We start from the raw sequence: 18,600 nt of genomic DNA, 5'->3' as shown, positions 1-18,600 counted from the left end.
CACACACACACACACACACACACATGCATAATGCTGCTGTTACAAGCTACTGTATGGCCCTCAGTGTTGTTTGCCAGGACACAAAAGAGACGGTGATTGATCCCCACACAGAGAGTGAGAGAGAGGGAGAGGTGTTCTCAGGTCGTTTTAGGCGGGCAGTTATCTTATCTCTCTGCCAGGCTCCCTCTGGTGGACGCTGTAGGACCATCACTAGCCAAGCTGGCTGTGTCCCTATGACTCCTGGAACTCACACTGCCTATAAAGCAATACACCAAGTTTTGGGGGAAATTGACCAACCTATCCATTAAGTCAGGAGGTGCCTAAGCTCTGAAGTCATCCACTGGTCCCCAGTAGATCGCTCCATGCTAACTGTTTAGCATACACTGTGTTGAGTGATTGTAGGGGACTATCATTGTATCAAAAGTGAGAAAATAACAAGTTGGAGCAACTCTAAAGTAAAATGTAAGTCATCTCAAATGAGAGGTCGGCGAGTCCGGCAGTTTTGTGTGGGAGAATGATCCAATTGACATGGATTATGATAGAAAAAGAGCTCTTTCTCTTTTGAACTCCCACAGGGAGTACATTTCCTGTTTCTCTAGGATGTAAAGGTGATGGGTGTGGCTTACTATCACTCAGCATTGTTTATGCTACAAATGTTTTGTATTGGAGCAATGATCTACCCGGAACACATGGACGATTTCGGTGTCTAGATTCACATCACCTAAACGATAAGTTGACCAAGCTTCAGAACTTGGTGTATTTGTTGAGTCTTAATTACAATATGAAAAAACTGCAACATCCGTCTTCTTCCAGTTTAGACATCGCTCTGTCAGCTACAGTGTCTCGGATTTCAGTTCCCTGTTCCTGTATGTGTCAAGTGTCTCACTGCTAACCTGTGACCTCATTCATTCATTATGATTTGAAAGGCAAATCTCAAATCTGACCTCATGTAGAGCCAACCCACTGTGTGAATCCACATCCTAGTTCTGTTTCCCTGTGGTAACAGAATCACCTTATAAAACAATCACAGGTACTAAGGTAATAAGTCAGCTTTCCTACATCAGTTAGTTGGGCATGTCACGTAGTGTGTTGCAGTGTAACATACACAAACACACACACAAACATGCAGGCAGACTAGAACTGCATATTAGGGATGGGACAAAGTATCGAAATCCAGTATATCGCTGAAATGTGACAATGCGACGAATGCGTATCGTGGGGCAGAAAAATGTATCATGATATTAGCTCTGTGTAATTCTGCTGTAGTAATCACAAATGAGACAATTGTCAATCACAATTTCACACGCTCTACATCCAAATAATAGTATTTGTTTTCAAAAAGTCTGAGGCACTCAACCGCACGCACGGGTGCTCTTTACACCCCCTGAAAGTTTCAGCCCGATCTCACGTAAAACGGCATAGCTGTGGCCGGACAGAATTCTTGAAACAGAGGCCGGACAAACAGTCCACATTGCCAAATTTATATATAGATTAGTTTGTGACATCCGGGAGACCATGAGTAATATGGGAGACCATGAGTAATATGTTCCTTTTGTATAAAGACAAATGGTCCGTTGACTTATGGTCTAAGCCTAAGTTGAGAACCTACCGTCTTATAAAAGACAGTTTTTCTGTAGAGCCTTATGTCAAGTTCAATCTCGACAGAAGAAAAAGGTCCTTGTGTGCACAGTTACGATCTGGAACGTTGCCCTTGGCACTGGAGACTGGTAGGTTTAATGCTACCCCTGAAGAAGACAGACTTTGTTTGCTCTGTGACCTGGGTGAAATTGAGAATGAGATTCATTTTCTATTCTATTGTACTGTCTATGATGAGGTAAGGGAGATACTGTTCAGTAAAATGTCCTCTATTTATGTTGACTTTTTTGAGATGGACGATTATGAAAAACTCGAGTTGTGTTTTAAGAAAGGCACTTTCTTTATTGGAAACTTTCTTTCCCAGGCATGGGAGCTAAGGCAAAATGTTATGTTCAGAAAATGATGTAATGATTTTGTTTTGCTGATATGGTGAATGTTATGTTATGCTGTGATTTAGTTTTATTACTGCGGCGTTGGCGTATGTTGTACTGCATAATATATCATATGTGTGTCTTGTAAGCCCATGAGGGCTGGGCACTGTCAAGTGCATGACACATTTAATAAAAATCAATCAATCAAAATCAATCATATAGATAGATACTGTACAGTTGACCAGATGTTGCTCTCAAACAATAAATACATATTGCAACATATAAACAATATATGAGTCCAAACAAGAGAACCGGATGGGTGCCGATTGCTTGCTGACTTTTCTGCAAAATGAGGAATGGACCTCCTGTAGCAGCCCACCAGGCCCACAAAGCCTTTCACCTTCTTCTTGGTGTTTGGAACAGGAAAGGAACTTTCCCTAGTTGTCTCTTGATCTTACCAAAACCAATCACAAAATCCAAGTACTGAACTTCTCTCTGGGCAACATAGTTAGAGAATTTTAGCAAAATGCTTGGACCATCTGTGAAAGAATTTACTACCAATAGCTTTCTTCACCAATGTGTTCTTATAGGTGTCTAGAATCACCTCTCAATTAGTGCAAACCCAAATCCTCGTGGAAAATCCTGGAGAGCCAATCAAAGTTAAGGTGCCCCGAGGGCTTGGGTGAAAAATATGATAAAAATTAAAAGTCTAAAATGAACTTGTGGGGTGTCTAACTAGGGGTTTTCAGGGGTGCTGAATCCATTCCAAACATTATTTTTGAGTAAAAATGTCTCCCTGACCATATGATATTGGTATATTGGTTATTGTTATGTAAAGCACAGTGTATAATCAACCAGGATTTTCCACGAGGATTTGGGTTTGCACTAATTGAGAGGTGATTCTAGACACCTATAAGAACACATTGGTGAAGAAAGCTATTGGTAGTAAATTTTTTCACAGATGGTCCAAGCATTTTGCTAAAATTCTCTAACTAACAGCACAATTCTGAAGGTTGGGGTTTAGCCCAGCCACACAGATGCATTGCAGGACTTGCACCAGATGGGGCATGTGCTCTTCCCAAGACCGGCTGAAGATCACCACATCGTCCAGGTATTGACGGAGAAAATTGATCTCGAGTGGTTTTCTCAAGATGGCTCAGTATTCTTTTTGGCTGTTAAATTCCATTCTGGTCAGGTATCATCAGGTATGCTGCAAAGAACTCAGACACATCCCTCAACACATGGTCCATCAGTCTCTGGAATGTGGCAGGTGCCCCGTGGTGAACTGGCAACCAAATGGTGTCTTGGCCGTCAGCTCCGTAGTCTCTGGTGCCAAGGCCAGCTGCCAGTAGCCTTTGCTCAGGTCCAATGTTGTGATGTGGGTGTACCTCGCTCTGCCCTCCCTCTCCACCATGTCATCCATTCAGAGCATCAGATGTTGTGTGTACCTCACTCTGCCCTCCCTCTCCACCATGTCATCCATTCAGAGCATCAGGTACGGATAAAAGGCGGATATGAGCAGGAGGTTGAGAAGCACAATGGGACTGCACCACTCACTGCTGGAGAGCTCAATTATCCCCAACTCCCACATCAACTTGATTTCCTTTTTCAGTGCTAGCGCCAACCGCTCAGGAATCGTGTAACTCCTCTGCTGGCCTGGAGCTTCCTTCTTTAGACACATCTTGTGTTGGACAACAAAGGAGAAATGTGGTGTCTGGTGGAACAGCTCTGAGTCCAGGAGGGGCTTGATATTCTCCTGCTGGCTCAGTGACAGACGGGACAGATCCAGTGACTGAAAGCTTCCTCTGTTAAGTAGATCTTCCTCCTGCTGACCATGAACCAAAACAGGTAGCGTCCGGCCTTTCTCCTGCAGTGTGCATCACCTGGTTGGCCTGGGGACTGAACACAAAAGGAATGGCTTGCTCTGATTGTTTGATGGGCAGAAATACTGTGTGGTCTAACTAGGGGTGTCACGATATTTCGTCGCACGATATATCGCGATATCGAAACGTCACGATATACGTATCATCAGAAAAAAATTATATCGTAAAAAAAAAAAAAAAAAAAATGCTCCTGAATAATAATAGAACAAATTTAGCAGAATCAACACGCATGAGTGAGGGGGTAGACTACTACTGGCATGGCAAAACAGCTCAAGGGGTACATAAGATTACATAAGTTTAGGGACCATTGAGCATGAGTTATTTAAGAAATAGATTGTATACTTTATTTTTCTTTCACCATGCAACAAACATTTAGTTTGTGACAGTGTGACACATTCTATTGCAAGAGAAGCATTATCTTCCATGTTGTTTTATAGTTATTATAATAACAATTTCCAAAAACAGCATTTGTTTTGTATTTTGTGTATTTCAAATGAAAGACTATTTTTCCAGTATTTTCCCAGGGCTCCCTTGAAAAGAGGTTTCGATTTCAACGGGACTCACATGGTTAAATAAATGATAAATAAATACATAAAAATTATTTACTTTTGTTAAAAAGAATATTGTATCGTATCGTTATCGTGAACCCAATATCGTGTATCGTATCGTATTGTGAAATTAGTGTATCGTGACACCCGTAGGTCTAACCCATTACATGACCTAACCTCTTACTTTGAGGATTTAATGGGCAAAAACTTAAACTCCCCCCCACCTCCCAGTGGACTTACTTGTCTGGACATGGTGGTTCTCCTGCCCAAAGGTGGTGTTTCTGCTTCCCATCCTGGCTGATGGAAAAACCCCTGCCAGGAGTGCCGCTTCTTCTGCCGTCTTGGGATCATGTTCACGGATCCAAACCTACAGGTCTGGATGCACCAGCCTCAAAAAGTTGTTCTCCAATCAATGTTTCTGAGATGCATTTGACTGTTGATAACTCTTGTTGGAGTCTCTCCATGATCAGTTTTCTGGGACCAGAACCTAAGTATCAGTTATTATTTTATATTTCGCCAAAATCGCTTCTTGCACTTTGTCATTGTCTTCAGAGGTATATCGAGATGTGTGGGACGTATTCACAATGTTGCAGGTTTTAATCCAACTCAAGACCATTGTAGTTTGTCATCCTTCTCATCTGTTTTATTGCTCCATCTACTACACAGCAGCAAAAAGACAAATGCAACAGAAAACCTTTTTGCAGTTGCTCCGGTTGCATTTCTTTTACATCCACATTCTTTTATGAATTCCATTATGATTGTGTTGTATCCAGTGTTACATCCTGCTTTAGAAGAGTAGAAGAAGTATAATCCATTCTAAGTGTGTTATATCTAGTGTTACATCCTGCTTTAGAAGAGTAGAAGAAGTCGAATCCATTCTGATTGTGTTGTATCCAGTGTTACGACCTGCTTTAGAAGAGAAGAAGAAGTATAATCCATTCTGATTATGTTGTATCCAGTGTTAGAACCTGCTTTAGAAGAGAAGAAGTATAATCCATTCTAAGTGTGTTATATCTAGTGTTACATCCTGCTTTAGAAGAGTAGAAGAAGTATAATCCATTCTGAGTGTGTTATATAGTGTTACATCCTGCTTTAGAAGAGTAGAAGAAGTATAATCCATTCTGAGTGTGTTATATAGTGTTACATCCTGCTTTAGAAGAGTAGAAGAAGTATAATCCATTCTGATTGTGTTGTATCCAGTGTTACGACCCGCTTTAGAAGAGTAGAAGAAGTATAATCCATTCTGATTGTGTTGTATCCAGTGTTACGACCCGCTTTAGAAGAGAAGAAGTCGAATCCATTCTGATTGTGTTGTATCCAGTGTTACGACCCGCTTTAGAAGAGAAGAAGTCGAATCCATTCTGATTGTGTTGTATCCAGTGTTACAACCTGCTTTAGAAGAGTAGAAGAAGTATAATCCATTCTGATTGTGTTGTATCCAGTGTTACGACCCGCTTTAGAACAGTAGAAGAAGTCAAATCCATTCTGACTGTGTTGTATCCAGTGTTACGACCTTCTTTAGAACAGTAGAAGAAGTCAAATCCATTCTGATTGTGTTGTATCCAGTGTTACGACCTGCTTTAGAAGAGTAGAAGAAGTCAAATCCATTCTGACTGTGTTGTATCCAGTGTTACGACCTTCTTTAGAACAGTAGAAGAAGTCAAATCCATTCTGATTGTGTTATATCCAGTGTTACGACCTGCTTTAGAACAGTAGAAGAAGTCGAATCCATTCTGATTGTGTTGTATCCAGTGTTACGTCCCCCTTTAGAAGAGTAGAAGTAGAATCCAGTTGTCCTGACAGTGTTGTGACAGCTTCTGTCAAGGAGTGAAGGTGATGACAGAGAAGAGAGTGACAGAGAGAGAGAGAGGAGAAAGAGAGAGTATGAGAGAGAGAGAGAGAGAGAGAGAGGAAAGGAGAGAGAAGGGAGGAATACATTGAAAGTACATCTAATCATGGCATGCCTCATGTCGTACATATACACTAAGTAAGGCCCTCTTCTGTAATTGAATTTCTAAGTAGAGCGCTGGCTCCTATGGTTCCAATGTAACAGGAGAAGTAGTGCCCAGTCATTTCCTCTTATTGGAAGAAGGTGTGTGTGTGTGTGTGTGTGTGTGTGTGTGTGTGTGTGTGTGTGTGTGTGTGTGTGTGTGTGTGTGTGTGTGTGTGTCTGTGTGTGTGATGATAATCTAGTGCATTTGGTAAAGAGCAGGTCTCAGGTCTCAAAGCTTTCTTTATCTGATCGGACCCCAAGACCCAGGCACTTGGGTCAATGAATACAAGAGTAGACGAAGAAAGGGAAGGGGAAGAGGTTAGGAAGGCAGGAGAGAAGGAAAGGAGGAGGCAAGAGAGAGAGGGAGGAATTAATAAATGAAAAGAAGTGAGTGAAGACAAAAGAACAGCATTATTCTTATTCTTAGGTTTGTCATCTACAATTTGACACTTTTATTGAAAGCCACCTTTCAATACCGTAAGTGTATTTCCCAGTTTGACCTAACCTTGGCAGTGTTGGTGCCATGCCCTTCCCATTGAAGACACAGGATCGCTTTAATTCCTAAAGGGTTAATTGGGCTGTGTTACAGTGTAACACTGTTTACACTGTGTTACAGTGTAACACTGTGTTACACTGTAACAGAATAGGGTAATGAGCTTGTACGTATGCAATTAAAACACACACTGTACCTGAGCTGGATTGTTAGCTGGCAAGGATGAAGTGAAAACGTCACATTTTCTCAGGACTGCACAGTTTTATAACTGATCTCAGGATAGAGACACACTTTGTCTGTCACCAACAAGTTCATGAACTCTTTCAGGTGGGTTCCTACAAAATAAGATTACGACATCATGTTCATTTCAAACCAGGTGGAAGAGTGAGCCTCACCATGTCGGGGCTGACAAGGAAGTAGTTTGGTAATAATAATGATAAGAATAGGAATAGTAACAGTTTGGACTATAGTTTATTTCCGGTCAGGTTTGTATTAGCAAACACTGCAACAAGTAAGCTAAGGTCAATTTAGAATGATTATCTTGTCGAGTTGAAACGGTCTACCGTACATGTACAGTATACAGTATCTCTACAGAATCACTACAACAGATGCCAAAAGCAGAAATAGCATAAACAGGCAAACAGCAATGGGGAGGGGGGTCATTCAAATCACAGCCATTTTCAAACTCGACATTTTTTTATGTCTACTACACACCTGTTAAGTTTCCTGATTACATCTTGCACGGTTTTGACGCTGTCGCACTGAGAAAAACAGTCCAGAGACATATACGGTACACACACACACAAAAACAGGCACAATGCACATGGTGCTGGTGTTGTTGAACATGCTCTGCTCTCCACAGGAGACGATGAGAGAGAAGATCTACACCCCGCTGACTGTGGAAAGTGCTGTTGATGCCAGGTGAGAGACAACTACAATACCCAACATGCACTGCAAGTTTTTTGTTGTTTTCATATGTCAGTCCTATTACTTTTTTTGTGTACATCCACATTTGCCAGTTTCTCATAGATAGAAATGGAACATCTGGGTATTTTATTGGCTGTCTTTGACTTTCACTCCCCTAAAACACATAAAACAACCATCCAGAGATGCTGTTGCCAAGATCCTGTACTCGCTGCTCTTCCATTGGTTAACGGAGAGGATCAACGCCCAGGTTTACCCCAGCCAACACACCCTCTCCATCTCCATACTGGACATTTACGGATTCGAGGTAAAGAGCCACAGCCCACCTGTATCTGCTGTGTGCCGTCTCACTGAGCGAGACTCCAGAAGAATCACTCTTCACTGATGAAGCTGAGACATGAAGAATCACCGGCTGTGTGTGTGTGTGTGTGTGTGTGTGTGTGTGGGAACAACAGGATCTGACCTTCAACAGCTTTGAGCAGCTTTGCATCAATTATGCAAACGAGTACTTGCAGTTCTTCTTCAACAGAATCGTGTTCAGGGAAGAACAGGTGAGTGGACACACAGTCTCACAGAAAATTGTATAATACCAACGTTTTGGACCAACGTTGCTATTTTACAATTTCGGCTCGAAAATTGTGAAATAGTAACGTTCTGAGATTTTAGGGTTAGGATTAGAGTAGGAGGAGGGGTTAGAAGCAGAAAATCTCCGTAAACCACGCCCAAACCACGCCCACCGCTGTAGACACATACGTTACCATTTTACAATTTCTTAGCCGAAATTGTAAAATAGCAACGTTTGTCCACAAACGTTGCTATTGTACAATTTTTTGGGAGATCGGGTTGGGACACCATACTGTACCTACAGAGTAGGGCTGGGTATCGTTTAAAAAATTACGTAACCAGTACCTCTACCAGTACCCTTATGAAGTGATACCGATACCGATAAAGTATTTAATTGGATATCCCCTTTTTTAGCCATCCTTTTGAATGTTTTGGAGGCATCTCGGCACACTGAGCGGCCACCTCCATCACATACTGCATAGACCAGGGATGTCAAAGATACGGCCCGCGGGCCGGTTTCATCCGGCCCGCGAGATGTTTTGGAATATATATATATATATATATATATATATATATATTTTTTTTATTATTATTATTATTATTATTATTATTATTAAATTCGCACCCCATTATCATGAACTACGTGTGGCTAATAAGCAAGCTAAGAGTTCATTAATAAGTTAATTAACCTGCACTACAAGGAAGTATGTCAGTAGGTCATCAGGTGTAAACAAAGCCGCCATGATGCCACGCTGGAATTGAATCGCGCATTCGGCTACCTACCAAAAAACAAAGGAATCAACAAGATGCTGTGGAAAAAGAGAAAGGTTGACACAGAATGCAGGCAGTTTCAAGAGAAATGGAAAGAGCAGTATTTCTTTTGTGAAGTATATGGGTAAATGAGTCGAATTGATTTTAGTTAAAAAAAAAATCCGGCCCCCATGAGGTCTCAGTTGAACAAATCTGGCCCTCTACCTAATATGAGTCTGACACCCCTGGCATAGACTGTATGGGTTGTAGCTGCTGCAGTAGTGGGCCAATCACACCTTGCATTAATAAAGAACACTTGGCTGTGAGCAAAACCATACAAATATGACTTTACTTTCTAGATCTTTGTACAAAAAGGATGGAAGGCAGGTCTGGTTTGATTGGAGAAGTTTCAATACTACTTGGTACTCTGTTATTTAGGTTGATCGCTTAAAGGTATCGAGTACACACACACGCACACGCACACACACACACACACACACACACACACACACACACACACACACACACACACACACACACACACACAGTTCACTGTTACATTACTGTACATTGTATCTGACTTTAATCTCACACAGGAGGAGTACAGCAGGGAACAGATCCCCTGGCAGGAAATCCTGTTCAGCGACAACCAGCCCTGCATCGACCTCATCGCTGCTAAGCCTCATGGGATAATGAGGATCCTGGATGACCAGAGCTGTTTCCCTCAGGTGGGGAAGGGAGAGGGGAGACGCACACACGCACGCACGCACGCACACGCGCACACGCACACACACGCACACACACACACACACACACACACACACACACACACACACACACACACACACACACGCTTTATACACATAGATTAAAGGAACAGTTCACCCGAAAATTATGTCATTATCTCCTCCCCCTCATGCCAGTTGAACACAGGTGAAGTTTGTCCATATAACACACAGGGAGGCTGCCAACACAACTGGAGAGAAAACCAGTCAGCATTGCCTGTACGGCACTGAACTGTGTGTTCTATGGACGGACAAACCTATGTTTCAACTGGCATGATGGTGAGCAGATGGCCGAATTTTCATTTTTGGGTGAACTGTTCCTTTCAATTGTAATTTCGACTCTGCGTAGTCCCTGAATGGAGTTTGGCCATTGTTGATAGGTTGTCGCTTTGTTGCCAGGCAACAGACCACACTTTCCTCCAAAAGTGTCACTATCACCATGGCAGCGATCCACTTTATGAGAAGCCAAAGATGCCCCTCCCAGAGTTCACCATCAAGCACTTTGCAGGCCGGGTCACCTACCAGGTATGCAGCTCTTCAATGGCTCCTCTCAGAACGTCTCATTATAATGCCATTGCTTGGATTTGCACCACATGTATACCATGCAGTAAAAAAAAGAGCTAATCAGAGCTAATTATGCTAAATGTACACTTTAAAAAAAGCTCTTGATTGGGCAAAAAAGTTTTGCTCACATAAAAAAAAAGCCACTATCAAACCGGCCTACCGATTGCATGGGAATATTTCAATTTATTTGTGATGTTGATGCTGCTTTGAAATCCCCAGGTCTACAAGTTCCTGGATAAGAACTATGACCAGGTCCGACAGGATGTTCTGGACCTGTTCATTCAGAGCAAGAACAAGGTAAGAGGAGAGCAGCATCTGCAGACAAACCCTTAACTCATTCTCCGCCATTGACGCAACGTTGCGTCAATCCATCTTTTCACTGCCATACCATAGATAGTGCTCTTGGCCACCTTATGAAGTGCTTACCGATCGTGGAGTCCTCTGCAAGCCAAAGTTTTCCCCGCCACAAAACGAGCCAGCGTTCTCAGCATCGATCTCCCTTCATGGAGGAAGCTCAAAACACATCCAGCCTGCCAGGCTGAGCCTGGAGCCTCAAAGCGGTACACAGAGTTGTTTCCCCCGGGCTGCACGCATTGTCACACGGGCTCCTGACAGTAACTCAACGCGGAAGGATTTATTTCACAATAAACTGGTAAATGCACCAATCACTGCTCCTGTCAGTTAGATCAGTCATCCGCTTTGTGAACCCTCTCACATAGTGCAAATTTCAGCTGTCAAATATGCTCCCAGACCTCCTCCACACATCGAGTACCATGAAGCACCAGCCTCACGGAGGTGAGAGTGTGACGACCCACTCCCGGTGCGCTCTGCATGCGGGGGTGAATTATTCACTCGCTTCGGTGTACAAAAAGGCACGTATCTCGCCTTTCTGGTCAGAGACGCGCTTTTTCCGTGAAAACGACCTACATTCAAGTGTCGATAACTAAAGAATGGAAGACGGCAGAAATGAAACAAAAATTCCCATGAAACTAGAGGCTTTGTTCTGTCTTTTGGAATATTCAGTGTTTACATAGTCATAGAAGAAAATATTCTGTGGGTCGTGGAAAATGAGTGAAAATGCTCAGAAACACTGGCGGTGGCTGGCGACTTTCCTTTGAAACTCTGGTGGGGAATGAGTTAAAGATAATCAGATCACACAGCAATCTCCAATTGGCTTTGGGCCATTCAACTGCCAGCCAAGATCTCTGGCAGATTCAACAAAGAAACTGAAAGAAAACTGAAACTTAACTTAACTTAGCATAACAGAACTTGAACCAAGTCAGCCTCTTAATAAACAGTCTAGATATCATTAGTTTCTCTAAAGCCATGTCTCTTCTGGTGTATCTAGCTGTCTAGCTGTATCAAGCTGTCTAGGCTCTGCCTGGGACAGCTTGAAAACGATCACGGGGACCAAAGAATCTGGTAGAAAAAAAGTTCAGCTCAAGGAATACAATTCAGACGCCGAGCTGGCTCAATGCCTTAATGATTTTTATGTTCGATTTGATGTTCATGATTTTAACAACAAGCACTCCGAGATCAGAAACAATCTCCAGCTGGCTCCACCGTTGAATCCTTTTTTTGATGAACACGATGTAATCTGTGGCTTTAAAAAGTGCAAGCCCAGGAAAAGTCCTGGCCCCGATGGACTTAGCGGTCGCCTACTAAAAACATGTGCTGACCAGCTTGGTCCTATCTTTAGTTTCATTTTTAATTTGTCTCTCTCTCAGCAGAAGGTGCCATCCCTATGGAAACAATCCATAGTGGTGCCCGTTGCTAAAATAAACAGTCCCAAAAGCTTGAACGACTTCCGGCCTGTTGCTTTAACCTCTCTGGTTATGAAGCAATTTGAAAAGCTAGTTAAAGCAGAGCTCCTAGCAAAAACTGAGCACCTGCTCGACCCCTTTCAGTTTGCGTATAGAGCACAGAGAGGTGTACAAGACGCCACAGCTACCCTACTCAACCTTGTCTGTAAGCACTTAGAAGGCAGTGGGAACCACGCCAGGCTGCTCTTTGTAGATTTTTCTTCAGCGTTCAACACGATCCAGCCTCACATTTTGGTTGAGAAACTTGTACGCCTTTTTTGCTTAGACGCAGGTCTTGTTGGATGGATCTTGGACTTCCTTACAAATAGATCACAACAAGTAAGAGTAAACGGAACTCTGTCCAGCTTCTTAACATCCTCGACCGGCTCACCACAGGGGTGTGTTTTGTCTGCCTTCTTGTATATTCTGTATACAAATGACTGTTTTAGCCGTCATGCCGACAGATTCATCAAGTACGCTGATGATTCCATTATTGTCAGCTTGCTTGATGGGGATGAGGTCGGCCATGGCCAGGTTCTAAATGATTTTCTGTCCTGGTGTGAAGAAGCCTTCCTCCAACTTAACGTCTCAAAGACTAAAGAGATCTGTGTTGATTTTAGACGATCCTCCCCAGTTCCCCAGAACAGTGTTGTCCATGGGCAACCAGTAGACTTGGTGACCAATTATAAATATCTTGGCACTATTTTTGACAGCAAGTTGAAGTTCGATCTAAACTGTGAAATGCTGTGCAAAAAAGGTCAACAACGTCTCTTTTGCCTAAGGAAGCTTGCTAGATTCCAGGTTGACAGGACTCTGATGAAACTGTTTTATTGTGCCTATATCGAGTCTGTAATCTCATTCTCTATTATCTGTTGGTATGGAAACCTTGGTATTCAAGGGAGGAACTCTCTCGGGAGGATTGTGAGAGCGGCATCTAAAATAGCCGGAGTAAATTTTAGTAGCCTGGACCACATTTTTAACAAACAGGTGCTTAAAAAGGCCATGTCCATTCGCATGGACGATACTCATCCTCTCTGCCCAGAGTATGTGCTGCTCCCTTCGGGCCTTCGGCTAAAGGTTCCGAGGGCTACGAAAAACAGATATAAATTGTCTTTCGTTCCTGTTTCCATCACAGCTTTAAATGCTGCTGAGAGGAGGAGATAGTGTACTCTCTCTCTCTCTCTCTCTCTCTGTCTCGCTCTCTTTTCTCTGTCTCTCGTGCAGCTTAAACGCTGCTGGGCGGAGGAGATGATGCACTCTCTCTCTCTGTCTCTCTTCTTAGGTAGGTATTGCTGCTACAAATATTCTTTATATATTTTATATTCGAGATATATCTTTATTTATTTTTTACCTACCTATTTATGTGAGCTCAAATAGTCCTGGACTCTTATTACTTTTAAGTTCATGTACGTGTCTTTTACTACTTTTAAGTACATTGTACGTGTCTTTACTACTTTTAAGTACATTGTACAGATCCCTTGAGGTGTGTTTTTATTTTACTTTTATCCTGTGTTTACTTGATCCATTTTCTGCTGGAAAACTGCTGCCATGCTCCATGTTTGTTTTAATTTGTTCATGTTTTGTTTTTTCATGTATTCGCTATGCTTTTTATATCTGCTTGCACACAAATTGCCCTTCTGGGACAAATAATAAACTTGAATCTTGAATCTTGAATCTTGAATCTTGTAGCAAAGTTCAGTTCTTTGGTCTGGCAGTGAAAGGCCTTCGACTGGGAGCACCAAGTCAAGATGGCTGCCACTGTGTTATATAACGTCACCACATCTTTAATGTTGTGCATCCTATCACCTATACATTTGTCTGTACGTGCGTGTGTGTGTGTGTGTGTGTGTGTGTGTGTGTGTGTGTGTGTGTGTGTGTGTGTGTGTGTCCAGATGGTGTCAAACCTCTTCCTGGTCCACGCAGAGGCCATGGGTCAGCAGAGGGGGGGTCACGTGGGAAAGAGCAGCACCGTCACCAGCAGAAAATACCAAGCTAACACCGTCAGCACCAAATTCCAGCAGTCCCTACTGGAGCTGGTGGAGAAGATGGAGAGGTGAGGAGAGAGAGAGAGAGAGAGAGAGAGAGAGAGAGAGAGAGAGATGAGAACAAAATAGGACCAATAGAAATAATTGTGTGCTATATTGGGATTTCCACCTTTTTGAAAAATACAAAAATGTTGGTGCTAATAGTCTAGAGTATGTAACTTAAAGCCCGGCTCCAGTGTTTCTATCTGTTTAACGGTTGGTTGGTTCTGTTTCAAATGTTCTGAGCGTTCTACGAGCGCCTGCTGTATTCTTGCGGACAACTTCCCGGGTGTTGCTTAGCAACGAGCCCCACGCTTGCGTCGCTCCCCTATCTGTCCCCTGTCCGTTTACTGTTGTCTTGCTTGTCACTAAGTGCGCCAGACCGCTATAACATGACTTTAAACCTCTTTTGAATCATTGGAGTCTTTTGTAATATTCTGATTAAAAACTGCAACTCAGACCACGTCCGTGTCATTGATAGGCTATACTTGTTTGTTCACAGAATCCACGTCCGCGCTCATTGTTTCGACTTGCTGTCTGCCCCCAGTTCCGGTTGCGTCACATGTCATCTGATTCTGTGATTCACCAAGGAGATACGCCCAGAAAAACAGAGCATGTTACGCCGGAAACAGTATTCGTCCGTAACATTAGCTTAGCTGCAATCCGCATTATTGCTGAGATCTCAAACAACCAGCTAATGTATTTCAAAGCTATTGCCCCTGTTGGAAAGAGCGTGACTCAAAATGTTTAACAACTAATGTTTCGGTCACTCAGTGGCGTTTTGAGCGAACATGGTGCCAGCAGACAGCGGGTTTAGCTAACAGCTAGGTAGCTAGTTAACATGCCAGTCTATCCTACGTTGTGTTCACAGTGTACTGGCAGCAACTCATGTTAAGGGCTTGCCCAGGGGTGGAGCGGGATTCGATCTACTGACCTCCCGTTTCCAAAGCGCACGTGCTAACCATTATGCCAGGAGAGCTAAGCTCCCTTGGCGGAGCTGGTTAAAGGGCTTTTATACTGGAGGGTGCGTTTAACCAACCTACTCGCTACCACTCAGGACTCACCAGGACTCACAGCCATTCGGTTACACTAGCTCGGCCTCAGTCAGCGTCAAATTGTCATTACGTATCACTATAGTGTTCCATTGAGTCATGCGTCATCGTTCCATTTGAGCAACTATTAACTAAGTGAACTTTTTTAACTTGAGCACAAAATTAAGTTATAGTATTTGTCAAAAAATATTTGGCGAACAGTGTCAGAGCATGACTCATTAAAAACAATAGATAATGATAAGCATTATGAATGTGGATCCCCCCCCCAAGATGGCTGTTTAGTGTATTGAAAATAAATACTTCAGTTACAAGTGTGAGAGGGATCCCTTTATGAGATCATATACGGAAGAAAGAAAGACAAACATAAAAGGAAGTGACATCATCACTCAAATCACATTCATTTTTCTACTTCCCTTTCAGGTGTAACCCGTTTTTTGTTCGCTGTATTAAGCCAAACAACAACAAGGTAGGTGGTCACATGACCTATTCTTCTCTAAATCAGTGGTTCTCAAACTGTTTGGGCTTCAGTACCCCCTTTCCACTGAATTCAAGTACCCCCTTTATGATGGTTTATCCCACTACAGCATTTTGCTTAGAAAACTGCAAGAGAAAACTACAGCTATGATGCAATGAATGAATGATAACCCAGCTTTTGAAGAATATAACATTAAAAAATAAGAAATGGAGTGAAAGAGTTGCAATTAGTGCCTCCTGAGCAGATTTATTTTAACGTTTCATTTAGTTTCATGATTTATTCTTGTATTTTTAAATGTTTCCCCTTTCTCTCAAGTACCCCCTGTAGCCCCTTCTACCCCTATGGTGTGTGTGTGTGTGTGTGTGTGTGTGTGTGTGTGTGTGTGTGTGTGTGTGTGTGTGTGGTGACTCTGAAATTCATTTGGATTTTGATGTGATTAGATGTCATTAATCGAAAGTCCAAATGAAGACACTAAAATCTGTGCGTGTTTGTATGTGTGTGTGTGTGTGTGTGTGTGTGTGTGTGTGTGTGTGTGTGTGTGTGTGTGTGTGTGTGTGTGTGTGTGTGTGTGTGTGTGTGTGTGTGTGTGTAGGAACCAGGTGTGTTTGAGAGTGAACTGGTCGCCGGCCAACTACGACATTCTGGTGTCTTGGAGACCATTAGGATCCGCAGAGAGGGATATCCTGTCCGGCTGCCATTCGACGTCTTCCTGTTCAGGTAACTTCCTGTTCAGGTAACACACATGCATGTGTAATCAGCCACCATTGGCAGGCTTCGCTTCACTTCGTGTCCGGTGCTTACCTTTGGCCTGGCTCGAACCGTGAACCCTCCTCCGTTCGCCAGCATTTTGTGCGCTCACGTAAATACAAAGGACTGTGAATGCTGTGTGTGTGTGTGTGCGTGTGTGTGTGTGTGTGTGTGCGCGTGCGCGTGCGCGTGTGCGTGTGCGTGTGCGTTACTCCCAGGTATAAGTCCCTGGTGGGGTTACAGGAGCTTCCCACAGCAGATGGAGAGAACTGCGTGATGTTGTTGAGCAAACTGGCTCCACTCAGACCAGGAGCCTTTGCTGTTGGAGTCACCAAGGTGAGTTTCATCGCACTTTCATCACGCTCAACAAGCAATAAAGCAAGTCAATAGTGGTGTTGTCGTTGTGCTGTTAAGTCAGTTGTTGGTTAGTTCGGCTGCGTGTCCAGTTTTCAAGTGCTGCTATTTGATTACTTCATGCTCTGTGTACCGTTTATATCATATTCATGGGTTTCTGTCACGTGACCTTTTTGTTGTGTCAGGTTTAACCCATTGATACCTGATGCAGCATTTGCATGTATATCCCTCATTTGTGTGTGTATCCCTTTAAGGCCGCAAACCGCGTTAACGCGGTTCGCGGGCTTAAAGGGATACGCACACAAATGCTGCATCAGGTATCAATGGGTTAAGATTGATACTTTTTTCAACCTTTATAATGGGATCCTATATGGAGCCAGCCTAGAGTGCGTGATGTCACAATTCACTCTACCACACTTGACAGGCTGTACTTTGTTTACTAAATGGACACACACTGTGACAGTTCACACATCCTGCTATCTTCAGTACTGTAGAATGAAAGAAACTCCATCCTTTCTGTGCATATTCATTTATCTCTGCAACGGATCAATCTGAAACTGCACAGGGGCATTGGGCATTGGAATAGACAGGAAGTGACAAAAGCCAGTTTTCCTGCATTTGGGATGATTTATGACATCACCGATGGTGTCACAGACACTGATGACGTCATAGACATTGTGACATCATCAGTGAATCCATAAGCCCTTCAGAATAAAAGTCCACCCTTCAGAATAAAAAGTCCAACATGTACTTTCAACACACTTCACACAGCCCTTCAGAATAAAAGTCCTACCACACACTTCACACAGCCCCAAGCGGTTGGTCAACCAATCTGAAACATTTTCCCAAATTTAAGTTTATTTCATTTTTATTTTATTTTTGTGTGCCATTTTCGGCAAGTCTGCGAGGAGTTGTGACATGTGCATCCCTGGGTATGGACTAGTACATAATACATCAAACCCTTCAGCTACTTCTGCTCTCACTCACAATGTCAATATAAATGATAAGCGATGCGATGTATCGTTTCTGAGATGTTTGTTTCACACAAGTGTTCCACTCCATTTCCAATTGCGCAGCAAATAGTGTTATTAATAGTGAATGTTATTTCAAATTAGTCCTGAAGATGGCGCCGCAACAGTTGTGTGATGTCAACAGAAATCTATGAATAGGCAGGTCTTATCTACTATGTGCTGTGTGTGCGTGTGCGCGCGTGTGCGTGCGTGTGTGTGTGTGTGCGTGTGCGTGTGTGTGTGGCAGCTGTTTCTGAAGGAGGACATCTACCAGGTGCTGGAGTGTAAACGCGAGCGCTCGCGTCACCTTGCTGCGCTCACCCTGCAGCGCTACACCCGCATGTTCTTCGTCCGCTCACGCTTCATGGCATTCCGCAGGAAGATCGTCGGCCTGCAGGCGCGATGCCGAGGCTTCCTCACCAGGTACCACATCACTACGTGCTTATGGCCAGGTGGGGGCAGTGGTGGGCTAAAGGTTAGAGAAGCGAGCTTGTGACCAGAAGGTCGTCAATGTTCAATCCCCGGGATCGGCAGGATAAAGTCTGGGTGGGGTAAGTGTAAAAGCTGCGCTTGCCCCTCCCATGTATCTTTAAACATTGCAGTTATGGCTGAAAATGACAACAAAAATAAACAAGTTTCACACGCTACGTCCTGCCGGTGAAACT

The 18,600-nt window shown here is 43.2% G+C and overlaps 1 protein-coding gene across 1 annotated transcript in view; it reads left to right on the top strand.

The window, feature by feature from the left end:
• Positions 1 to 18,600, top strand: part of myo15aa (myosin XVAa) — a gene marked incomplete at its 3' end in the record, with an annotated part of 119,225 nt that overhangs the window by 27,902 nt on the left and 72,723 nt on the right. Inside the window, exons 12-22 of the mRNA XM_083649301.1 lie at positions 7,747 to 7,805; positions 7,992 to 8,115; positions 8,264 to 8,359; positions 9,719 to 9,850; positions 10,307 to 10,432; positions 10,691 to 10,768; positions 14,166 to 14,326; positions 15,770 to 15,815; positions 16,417 to 16,541; positions 16,790 to 16,907; positions 18,183 to 18,358. Of these exons, the coding sequence (XP_083505427.1) occupies positions 7,747 to 7,805; positions 7,992 to 8,115; positions 8,264 to 8,359; positions 9,719 to 9,850; positions 10,307 to 10,432; positions 10,691 to 10,768; positions 14,166 to 14,326; positions 15,770 to 15,815; positions 16,417 to 16,541; positions 16,790 to 16,907; positions 18,183 to 18,358 (1,241 nt within the window). The remainder of the gene's footprint in view (positions 1 to 7,746; positions 7,806 to 7,991; positions 8,116 to 8,263; positions 8,360 to 9,718; positions 9,851 to 10,306; positions 10,433 to 10,690; positions 10,769 to 14,165; positions 14,327 to 15,769; positions 15,816 to 16,416; positions 16,542 to 16,789; positions 16,908 to 18,182; positions 18,359 to 18,600) is intronic.

This window comes from Poromitra crassiceps (assembly GCF_964638095.1).
Source record: "Poromitra crassiceps genome assembly, chromosome: 13".
NCBI lineage: Eukaryota > Metazoa > Chordata > Actinopteri > Beryciformes > Melamphaidae > Poromitra > Poromitra crassiceps.
This window is presented reverse-complemented; position numbering and strand designations above follow the sequence as displayed.